The 12,370-nt window shown below is 39.4% G+C and overlaps 1 protein-coding gene across 1 annotated transcript; it reads left to right on the forward strand.

Annotated features, from left to right (window-relative positions):
- The first annotated feature begins 522 nt into the window (after positions 1 to 522).
- Positions 523 to 11,788, forward strand: MEPE (matrix extracellular phosphoglycoprotein). The gene is made up of 3 exons (XM_066385146.1): positions 523 to 585; positions 5,394 to 5,447; positions 9,953 to 11,788. The coding sequence occupies exons 1-3, from the start codon at positions 532 to 534 to the stop codon at positions 11,423 to 11,425; spliced, it is 1,581 nt and encodes a 526-aa protein (XP_066241243.1). The 5' UTR covers positions 523 to 531; the 3' UTR covers positions 11,426 to 11,788.
- Positions 11,789 to 12,370: the final 582 nt, after the last annotated feature.

Raw genomic sequence — 12,370 nt, forward strand, 5'->3', positions numbered from 1 at the left:
AAACTACGGCCCGTGGGCCACATGCGGCCCCCTGAGGCCATTTATCTGGCCCTCCGCCGCACACCCGGAAGGGGCACCTCTTTCATTGGTGGGCAGTGAGAGGAGCATAGTTCCCATTGAAATACTGGTCAGTTTGTTGATTTAAATTTACTTGTTCTTTATTTTAAATATTGTATTTGTTCCCATTTTGGTTTTTTACTTTAAAATAAGATATGAGCAGTGTGCATAAGGATTTGTTCATAGTTTTTTTATAGTCCAGCCCTCCAACGGTCCGAAGGACAGTGAACTGGCCCCCTGTGTAAAAAGTTTGGGGACCCCTGGTGTACAGAGATGTGTTGTAGGATTGAGTAACTGAAACCTGTATATTTATGTTAATCAGTGTCACCCCAATAAATTCAATTTTAAAAAAAGGACTACTAGGGGAAAGGTGTTTGTCTATACTTTAGTGTTGTATGTATTCTTAGGGTTGCAGTTCATAATTGGCAATGCTTTGGGGTAAAATGTATTGTCTTTTTACAGAGATTCTCAAAGATGCAAATTGTCTGTTTGGGACTGCTACTTTTCAGTCTGACCTGGGCAGCACCAGTAAGCATTTCCAATTTTAGTTATGCATCATAAAACCTATTGCTATTTTTATTTATTTTTCTCTTCATCTATTTCTCTCTTAAGCAATGTCTTTTCAAATTAGTAACACTTACCTAGCTTAGTGATAATGAAGTACCAAGCAAAAAGAAAGCATCTCGCACTTGCCTCCAAAGCCTGCAGCAAGGAGGCCGTTAGTAAACATGTGCTGAATGACAAGATGTCAGCATGTTACCTTTTAAGAAACACCAAAAAGAGTACTTTTGAGAAAACCAAGAGCAAGACACAGTGTTTCAAATCAGCTAATGATAATAATTAAATGCTCAGAGACCCAAATTATAATATGGCAAAAGAATTTTAAATATTTTACTAAAAAATTGAAAAAAAAAGATTTGAATATTTTAAGACTAACCAATTAGCTTTTGTAAATACATGGCAACACCAAGGGACCAGACCTTTTATGCAATCCTTGCAGCAGCACTTCAACACTGTGAGATCCTGGTAATGATTTTTCTTTATAAGCGAGGCTAAAGTTGTGAGGAAGTGTTCCCCAAGCTTAACCCAAATCAAGCTCCCATTTCCTTTTATGTCTCTTTTCCCCTCTGATTCACCCAGATGAGTACTAAGGATATGACTAAATTATCTTCTGAATGCTCAGTGTTACCAATATTTTCTGCAATGCAGACACAGTGCCAATTAGATAATGTCTGGAAAGCATTCTAACTTCCCAGAGTAACCTTTTTGGTTGGAGAACCATGGAAAATAAGTGGTCATTCTGTTGCCAGAAGTACTTAAATATAGGTTCTGAGTGAATGGTTGACCAGTTGGGTCACTCACTGACAGCATGAACCATGTCATCGACTGAGGACAGCAGAAATTGAGGAAAGCTTGTCCCTCCTCAGCTCACAGCCTCTAGCTGTCCTGCGTGGGCCACACTGTTTATAATAGACACTTGACAGGTCCAGTCCACATGACTTATTTCAATCAAGCCACAGAGTCATGTGCTTAAGCACAATAGGGGTTGAGTGGGTCTTGCTGACCCAGCTCAATCCCACCAGCCTAGGATAAATCTATTTTGAGCAACACCGTCCAAGGAAGAGGTGGAGTGCACTCTCCAACCATTTTCCAGTAAATGTGTTATGTCAACATCAATCCAGTGACCACTGGCCAAAAGCAGGTTCCAACGTTCCTTCCTAGCGGGAGACAATGCCATCTCCCTTACAGGGCCACCTTCAAGCACAGGAGAAATGCCAAGTGGGTATGAGGGGAGGGAGTGTGTGTGTGTGTGTGTGTGTGTGTGTGTGTGTGTGCGCGCGCGCGCGGATTTCAAATGAAAGAGGTTCTGCAAAGACATAGACAAAACTTGGAATTATGAATGGCTAAATACAATTTTTCTTCTGGATATACAGATTCTATTTGAGCAGTTATCTAAATTATTTAATAACAGCTTGGTGGTATCAAAAATTGGCATATATTGAGTCATTGACATATGTTTTGGAATAAGAATTCAAATTCAAACTGTAGGGAAGGAAAAGGTTTTCCTTGACCCTCCTAGGGACCCTGGCTGGGTCTAAAAAATCAAACTGACAAAAGACATATTAACAGAAGAAAAGCATACAAGATTTATTGGCTTTTTACATGTACATGGAAGTCTTCGCAAGAAAAATGAGGACCAAAGAAGTGACTAGAGCAAGAAGCTTTTATACCTTTTAGACAAAGAATAAATTTGTGAGGAATTGTCAAGACAAAAAGGATCATGCTAGAGGTAGCCCAACTAGGGCTAAGTAGTCCTTATCTTTCTCAGTAAGATTAGGGTTAGTTGAACAAGGTTCATTTGCACACTTCTCTGCTGTGGTCCCTGGACTGGGAAAAGTCTGTCTCCAGTCAAAGGAGAATTTATTTCCTGTCTTTAGGTAGAAGAGGAGGAACTTTTTCTGCTTACTATTTTTTAATTGCCTTCAGCTCAAAATAATTTTTATGTCAAAGAGGCATATTTGAGGGTGACACTCTGGTTTCTTTCAAATACAAAATTTAAAAAATGGAAGAAAAAATAATTATTGGGACATGCAATTTAATTAATATTTACCAATATGCAATTTGACTATAAAGACTTTGTTATAAGTTCTTGATTTATTACTATGAATTATATTAAGTTACTCTATATACGATCAAGTATGTTTATAATAAGATGCCAAATATCCCAAACTGTCATTTCTCTTTTAAATTAATATCTACCCATCTAATTTTTATGTTTTCTCCTTCCTATAGACCCATTTCCATATCTGTTTGTACTGTTTTGATATTTTTGAGAAATGGTGCCATGAATCAAATTTACAGGCACAAGATCATTTAAGAACCACATAAAAAAGTCAATAAAAGATAAAATTATAAAATAGGCATAAAGGTACTTAATATAAACTATAGAAACATATCCTCTTATTATTAAATAAGTATATATCAAGCTATTTAAACATTTCTTTTAACCCCAGGACTTTGAAACAGAGAATTTAGATCACAATATCTCCTTTACTACTACTACTACCACCAGCTGTGTAAGTGTGGGCTGTTCTCTTCTACTACAGGGGTTACTATGGGAACCAGATGAGATTATGTATATGAAAGCAGTTTACAAACTGTTAAGTGTAATATAAATGTAAGGTGTCATTTATAAACTATATTTGAACACTAATTTGTACTTTTATCTTTATGGGCAAGATTTGTACTTTTATTTCTAGAACAGATAGATTTCTGAGAATGGAAATATTGAATAGAAGAGAATATGCATTTTTTTCAATAGATATTGCCACTTTTTCTTCCCAAAGTGCTCTGCATTTTAACATTTCACCACCACTAAATATCACGCTTCTTCTTCCTCTAGGTCCCCACCCAATGAGTCTAAAATTATATTTCATTATTTCTCTAATGTGTATTTCTCTGTCTTTTTATAGTTGAATTATAATTAACATACAATATGCTATTCGTTCCAAGTTTACAACAAAGTGATTCAGTACAATTTTTATACATTCTAAAATGGCCATCATGATGAGTCTAGTTATCATCTGTCACCATCCTAAGTTATTACGATATTATTGACTATATTTCCTAGGCTGCACATATCTCTGTGACTTATTTATTTTACAACTGGAAGTTTGTATTGCTTAATCCTTTTCACTTATATTGCCTGTCCCTTTACCCCCTACCCGCTGGCAACCACCGGTTTGTTCTCTGTATCTATGATTTGCAAACTATTTTTGTGTCTAGGATGGAACAGATTGTTAGGCAGATCTGCCTTGGAGCTCAGCCAATAGGGCACTAATACTACAGTTTTGAATTTATTTCTAGGATGATTTCATCAGTCAGGGTCCTGTCAGGAAAACAAAATCTGACAGGGAGTTCAGTAAGAAACGTTCTATTTGGAGAATAGTTACAAAGTACAGGATGAGCAGAAAGGGCAAATCAAGGGTGACGTGGCAACACGAAGCTTGAAGCCACTACTGTGCCTTGGGTCTGAGAAATAAGGAAGGAGCTGGTATTCCCAGTGACCTGGGGATGAGGGGGCCACAGGAACTGGGACCACAAAGGAGGTGCATCCAATCCTAGATGCAGCCCCAAACTGAGAAAGCAGCAAAGAACATACTTTTGTTTCTTTCTTCTTCTCCTCCTGAGTCTCAGGCCAGATCTCCCATCATCCAATCCCAAACCAGAGCTCAGAAAATGTCATTTGTAGGGATCATCACAGAGTGACAGAAGTACATTGTCTGAGGGCAACTGGGATAATTGCTCACATCTTACTGCTAAGAAATATACAGAACCCTAAGGTTTAGTCAGGCATAATACTCTCTAGGTAGATAGGGCCTTTTTACTCACTTTCCTCTCACATAACTGATGCCTGCTTCCACGTTAGTAAATGCAGTCAGTCCTACCCATTGGTTCCTCTTGCCACATCTAAGATAACCTAAGAGTTTCAAATATAAGTAAGGAAATAAAACTATTGGGAATAAAAGAAGGATACGGTTGTTGCTTCCATGGCAAACTTGCTCTGGGATTCTCAGGTCCTCTTCCTCATACTCTCCTGTGACACCTACATTTTAGCCTAAAATCTTGGAACAAGATGCCTAGGTCTATGTCTTTTCAGTTTCTGGTCTTTCTCTGCTTTAATAGCTTCCTCTTGCCCCCATATACCCTCAAGATATTTTGACACTTTCATGTCAGATCAAAAGAAAGTATTTGTCCCAATATGCAGGTCTCCTCATTTTCCTTTCTCTGAAAGAAATATAATTTGCCCAGGTGACTGGCAACAATAAAGTCCCACGCTTGGGTGTGGTACTTCCTCTTATGTGCAGGGCTATGGTTTCACTCTCGCAGGATAATCAGCAGCATCCTATCTTAACTCACACAGCAACGACTGAACTTATACAATTAATGCACATAAAGTCCACATTACTGAACGCTGATGTTGGTTCACTGACTAAACACACCCCGTATTCCAGCTGAAACTTCTTTTTCAGTGGATACCAATAGCATCCAAGCTTTTTCACTTGGAATACCACCCCTCCCCAGCCTGGCAGTTCTCCTGGGCTTGAATGTGGTTCTTTAAGATGGAATTGTCTCCCTCCAGGGGAGAAAGCCTGGCACTCCCTTGTAACACCGGAACAAATATTACAGTGGTGAGTGCGTCCATCCTTTTCTGGTCATGGTTTTCCACACTGAGTAGTATAACCCAGTGTGAGAAAAAGAAAAGGTTTGTTATTTGAAAGAAATGAGTGAAAGAATGAATGTTTGGTCAAGTTTTATTTCTTGTTTTCTTTCAGATGGTTCAACCACAGACTGAGAAAACTAAGCAAGACTGTGTGGAGGAACAGAGGGTAAACAGAGTTATTCTTTTCAAATAAAGCTATTTCAACTCTCTGTAAAGGAAACCATCAGTCAGAGGGAAATTTTAACTGTCAAAATATTCTTGTGACTTAGAATGGAAATGCAAAATTATACAACACAATCTGGGCACTTAATTCACACAATGTGTGACAGAAAGAGAAAGGCATTGTACATGCAGATTCCTCTTCAATACGATTTCTTCCTTCAGAAGGATAAGTGAGTAAAAATTCTGGGTTATTGTCACTAGCAAACTATATTTTCCCACACATGTACATGAGAAACAAAGCAAGAAACAAGGGAGAAAGCAAGAGGAAGAACATTCACAAGTCTTAATGGGGGGAGTTCTGTTCACATGGAGTTAGTTTTCTGTACACATCCAGAAAGTCAGAAAAAAATCCCTTAGCTTTTCAGGTCACCAAATTGCCGCTTATGCTGCCTGCCACGGTTTCTCCTGGAAGTCTCAGAAAATTCTGTTCCAAGAAGTAACAATCTTCTTTTCTCCATCTCAGCTGAAAATTACAAAGGCAAAAACTGCACATTTAAGAGCCTGAATTTTCATGCTGTGAGTTTTGCCAGTTTGACACCAGACATGTATAATGTAAAATCTGCCTTTCTTCTAATCCTTCTGCCCCCTCCCACGTGAAAATATTTACAAGTGCTCCATTTGCACTGAAATTTGATAATCAAATCGGGTAGTTAATAATCATCCTTAGGGAAAACTAATTTAGAGATAGCCTGACCAGGCGGTGGCACAGTGGAAAGAGCGTTGGACTGGGACGCGGAAGACCCAGGTTTGAACCCTGAGGTTGCCGGCTAAAGTGCGGGCTCATCTGGTTTGAGCAAAGCTCACCAACTTGAGCCCAAGGTCGCTGGTTTGAACAAGGGGTCACTTGGTCTGCTGTAGCCCCCCCCCCCCCCCCCCCCGGTCAGGGTACATATGAGAAAGTCATCAATGAACAATTAAGGTGCCACAACAAAGATTTTATGCTTCTGATCTCACTCCCTTCCTATCTGTCTGTCCCTATCTGTCTCTCTTTCTGTCTCTCTCTGACTCTGTCACACACACACACACACACACACAGAGAGAGAGAGAGAGAGAGAGAGAGAGAGAGAGAGAGAGAGAGAGAGAGAGAGAGAGAGAGAAAACTCATTTAGAGATAGTGTAGAAAAGAAAGGAACAAGCGGCTATCTTCAGGGACTGGTTGACATATGCCCCCCTGTGGTTATAGGAAGTACTACCATTTGTTAGATGCAGAATTAGATTTCACCCAAATTTAAAGGTATCTGTACTATCAAAAAGAGAACCAAGAAACTTCTTAGAGGTAAACCCATCTTAATATAATATTGTATTTTTGTAGATAATGTACAAGGGTCACTATAAGAAACATGGGTATTATATTTTTAAGTATGTTTACACATCATCTGGAAGGAAAAATTAAACTAACATAAAGGTAAGCTGAATCTCTGAGTGATGATCCATATCATAAGTCACATTCTGGACTAATGCCAGGGGAAACCATAAGGGACACAAAGTTTACTTTTTTCTGCTCTGGGGTTTCCGTCTGTGGCTGGTGCCTTTATTCTTTTCCACAGCCCAGGCTCCTCAGCGTCTCTGGGATAGAACTCTGTGTTCCAAACCTTCCCAACACAGGTGGGCCACCCTCTGCCCAGGCCCAAATCCTGCCTCACTTCAGCACCTGTCCAAGAAGGGGTGGTACTGGTAGACCTGGACGCCCATAAGTTTTTTGTTTTATTCCTTCCAATTCATGTTTGATGTTTGATAAGGAGGTTTCCTGGGCATATTCTACTATGTACCCTGAGGATTAGAAGTCATTTTGGCCTAGCCTGACTGAGCAGTGGTGCAGTGAATAGAGCATCGGACTGGGACGCAGCAGACCCTGGTTTGAAACCCCGAGGTTACCAGCTTGCGCGTGGGGTTGCTGCCTTGTGTGTGGGATCATAGATACGACCCCATGGTTGCTGGCTTGAGCCCAAAGGTCGCTGGCTCGAGCAAGGAGTCACTCTCTCTGCTATAGCCCCCCAGTCAAGGCACATAAGAGAAAGCAATCAATGAACAACTAAGGTGCTACAACAAAGATTTGATGCTTCTCATCTCTCTTCCTTCCTGTCTGTCTGTCCCTATCTGTCCCTCTCTCAGTCTGTCTCTGTCACAAAAAAAAAAAAAAAAAGAAGTCATTTTGGCCTAAAGAGTGACACATTTTAGTCCCTTAAATTCATTCCACAGAGAATGCCATCTGCATCAGGATGCTCAGAAGAGAAAGAATACGGGCCTTGTCCCTGGAATGGAACAATAATTCTTTTCACTCAGTACCTTCTTGCAAATTCATTGGCGAAAGCGCTGGACACAACTTAAAATGCCATCAGCAAAAAAAAAACTACTTACTTTTTCCAAAGCTGGTTTCACTTCCCATGAAAGTTGTAGTTTCCCTTCAGAATGTTGTTTTGTTCTGTTCAATATTCTTTAGAAGTCTCTTTAAGACTAACTGCCTGTAAAGCTTATTTATTATAATGAATGTGCATTGAGCTCTTCCCACTGTGCAAGATACTATGTGAGATAAGATGATTGAGAAAACTTAATTCTTTATCGCCAGGATGTTGGAATTATGAGAGAAACAAATGGCACTTACAAAATCATTAACCCACGACAGCTGTACAAATACTCAGAATATCCTGTTTTAGGGCTTGAGGTAGAAAAAGATTAGTTCCCAGTCGAGTGTTCAAGGCAAAACTACATAATGAAAATAATTGAGCTGAGTCTTGGAGGATAAGTAAGATTTGAGCAAACAAGGGAGTTAGAGAGGCTGTTCTCCATGAAAAGAACGAAATAAGTGAAGGCATAAAGACAGACAAGCAGAGCAGAGGAAAGCAGACTGACCTGCTGATGACACAAATCACCGTACAGTCCACAATGCAAATGGTAATCATTCAATGTGAACAAATGCAAAAATAATTGAATACCACTTACCACAATTTAAAAGTTGTTTTGTGTTTTTATTTATAAAAGAACTCTATTCAGTCTTTAGTAAAATGCAAACAATTCATTAGTATATACAGTACTGTTTTAAAAGCAATAAACACACCAAATATAAAACAAAATTGCCCATTGCAGAGTATAAAGGAAAAAATTAAGAAGGAATTATTATAATCTGCTGATTTCCTAATGTACCTGCTTAATTTAAAAGAATACATTAGCAATAAACAAATGAACTTGATTGCAAAGGAAAATATAAATGTCCATGTAAAACTTTCTAAGATTTAATGTCTTATAGTAAATCAAATGTTTAAAATACCTCTTATTTAAAAATGACTCTTTATTATAAATTTTTTTCTATTATGCTTTTCCTCATTGAAAAACATTATTTACAGAGTATACCTGCCAAATAAAAAGATTAATGAATAATGATGTCATAACTCCCACAAATAAATCATTTTAAATTATTGCTTAACAATGCTTCAAGCAAGACATTTTGTATCTTGGATAGTAGCCAGCTTCATAAGAATAGGAGACCCTTCCACAATCGATGTTTATCTTGAGATTCTTGTGTGAGCTGACTCAACAATTTCCTTACTGTTACTAACAATAGGATACATGTATTAAACACAGGCAGTTCTCCAAGTAGAATAGTATTATATTGAGAGAGAGAGAGAGAGAGAGAGAGAGAGAAGTGAATATGAGAATGAGAGAGAGAATAATTTTAACAATATTAAGTCTGTGTCACTTGCAATGAGTCCCTAGTCACAGGATGAAGACCAGGCTCTGTTCTTCAAAATCAGGTCCTAATCTACATTTCCAAATTTATTTCTTTTGCTTTTCTTTAGGATTCTCCTACTCCAAACTTACAGTTTTATTTATATTATCTTTTAAATGTTTCCTGTTTACAAACAGTTGAATATGCAACTTTTTTTTTCTTTAGTGAGAGAGACAGGGACGGAGAACCAGGAAGGGAGAGAGGTGAGAGGCATCAACTTGTAGTTATGGCACTTTAGTTGTTTATTGATTGCTTCTTATACGTGCTTTGACTGGAGGGCTCTAGCCAAGACAGTGGCCCCTTGCTTGAGCCAGTGACCTTGGGCTCAAGCCAGCAACCTTTGGGCCCAAGCCAGCAACCATGGAGTCATGTCTATGTTCCTGTGCTCAAGCTAAAGACTTCAGAGTTTCCAACATGGATCCTCAGAGTCCCAGGTCAATGCTCTACCCATTGCACCACCACCTGGTTAGGCTATGCAACTTATTCTTAAAATAATCTCATTACTTTCCTTCCATGTATTTGAATCTTACCCATCCTTTAAACCTTGTTCATTCTTCTTTCTCCATAAAATATGCTTTGGCCATTCCAGAATTAGCTCTATTAACAAGCCTTTATTAACAGAATCTTTTTATTAAGTATCTGGTATATATATATATCTCCTAAGAATTATTAGATTTTAAAAGTTAACATAAAATAATCACTTTATGTTTAAAATTACACTTTAGCAGGAAGAAAAAAACAAAGAAAACATTGTTCTTCACCATTCTGGCAAGAGAAGAAATCAAGCACCAGCATCTAAAGAAAACATTGTCCAAGAAAAGGAAGAAGATTTGGTCCTTCTTGGAACCAATAAAAATAACCAAATTAGTAAATCTCAAAATCTTTTTGAAAACAGGTGGGCAATGAATGAAGACTATAGTATTAGTAACAAAGAAAATGCCCACAAGTACCAAAAGATGCCCATTTACCCTGAATCCACTGAGAATAATGGGTCTAAGGATCGAGACGATGTTATTAGTAAACTGTATGACCAAGAATACGGTGCAGCCCTCACCAGAAAGAATATGCAGCACAGAATGAAGCCGGAAGCTATGATGAAACTATTGGGGGAAGAAAACAAAGAGACCAAACCTGGGAGCGTTCTAAGCAAAATTCCAGCAAGTGCAAATAATGCTATAGCTCTCTCAAAAGGTACGAAGAATCATCAAAGAAATCCACAAGCCCCAGATAATCCAGTGAAAAGCAAAAGTACCCACCACATTCAACACAACACTGACTACCCAAAGCAGTTCCCTAAACTCAAAAAAATTCCCAGTAATTTTGAAGGCAGTGGTTATTCAAATCTTCCAGAGAGAGAAGACAATGATCTCTCTTCTTTCAGTGGAGATGGCCAACCATTTAAGAACATTGCTGGTAAAGGAGAAACTATTGATCCTGACCTAGAAGGTGCAGATGTTCAGACAGAGTTTACCAGCCCCGGTGAAGCTGAGATGATTCACCCTGAGGCAGGAGGTCCGGGCTATAACGACATCCCAGAGACAGCAGAAAACAGCAGAAGCACCATTGGAACCAGGGATGAGACAGCACAAGAGGCAAACACTGCTGCCGTCAGCCTGGTGGAGGGCGGCGACAGCATCATGGGGAGCACCAATTTTAAGGAACTCCCTGGAAAAGAGGGAAACAGAGTGGATGCTGGCAGCCAAAATGCTCACCAAGGGAAAGTAGAGTTTCATTACCCTCATGGTCCCTCAAAAGGGAAAAGAAAAGAAGGCAGCAGTGATGTTACTGAAAGTACTAATTATAATGAAATTCCAAAACATGGCAAGGGGAGTGACAGGAAAGGTACAGAACATTCTAATAGGAATCAAGTGACGTCTAGTGAAAAGCAAAGGTTGCCTAGTAAAGGCAAAAGTCCGGGCCAGCTCGTTCCTTCCTTTGGTCTTGACAATGAAATAAAAAATGAAATAGATTCCCACAGTGGCCCCAATAATGAGGGGACCATAACAACACATCGTGGGAAAAATCATTATGTACCCAACAGAAAGAATAACTCCACATGGGGTAAGGGGGTGCCGCAAAGGAAAGGTTCCTGGGGCTACAGAAGATACCATTCCAACAGGAGGTTTAGGCCCCCAAAGAAGCAGGACAGTAGTGAGCCATCTGACAGTGGCAGTTCAAGTGAGAGTGACGGGGACTAGTCCCCTCGAAATTCCCAGCAGGATAAAGGTTTGGATGCCTAGACACCTGTCTCTTGATGGGACCTGGAGGTGAAGAAGAACCCCCCTGACAGCAGACCAGGTGAGGAAGGGCAGCACAGGGAACTGAGTCGAACCTAGAAACCCGGCCTCCTGGGCAGCCGTTGCTATTTTCATGGTCATAGGATGAAATTCTATCCAAGGTTATAATGCTTTATGAAATTCTATTTAAAGTTATAAGGCTTTTTTTTTTTAAGAAAAAAATCATTAAGGATTTATGGAATAGGGAGCATTTTGAATAGGTGTCATTTAAAAATAGTTTGTGTATGTGTCAAACTCCCTTCATTATTGCACTGTAGACATGAAAACAAACAATATCTCTCATATAGTAATCTGTAATAAATGATCAGTGAGAAAAGCCTTGTCTGTGGTGCTTCATTGCAGAGGCAACAGGATCAGTTCTGTCTCTGGCCAAGGCAGTACTGTGAAATGAATCGGTGGAATAGAGGCTGACAGCATCCCCCATCCCTCTCTGCCTAAGCCCAGCACCTCCTGTTCCCTGGGAAACCCCCCGTGCTCCGATGAAGATAGCCTGCTTCCCAGCCAGCCATCCTCTACCCTCTGGGCATGTGCAGAACTCCTTCTAAGGCAAACTCTATTTCCAGAAACAGATCGCCATGTTATTATCACTTTTCTCAATTCTACCTCCTTCTAGACAAAAAGAAAGAGAGCCTGAAATGTTAAGTGAACTTGAAAATAAGGATTATCTTTTTTCCCTAATTTATTCTTCGTCTTCCAAGTGTAAGAGAAATCAGTTTCAATGGAAAGACTTAACAGATCACCTAATAAATTAGTCACCTTCAGAATTCCAGAATAAATTATTCCTAGTTATTTGCTATTTTTAAATAAAAGACAATTTGGTGCGTGCGCACGTGCGCGCGCGCACAC

Source organism: Saccopteryx leptura, chromosome 5, assembly GCF_036850995.1.
Source record: "Saccopteryx leptura isolate mSacLep1 chromosome 5, mSacLep1_pri_phased_curated, whole genome shotgun sequence".
NCBI lineage: Eukaryota > Metazoa > Chordata > Mammalia > Chiroptera > Emballonuridae > Saccopteryx > Saccopteryx leptura.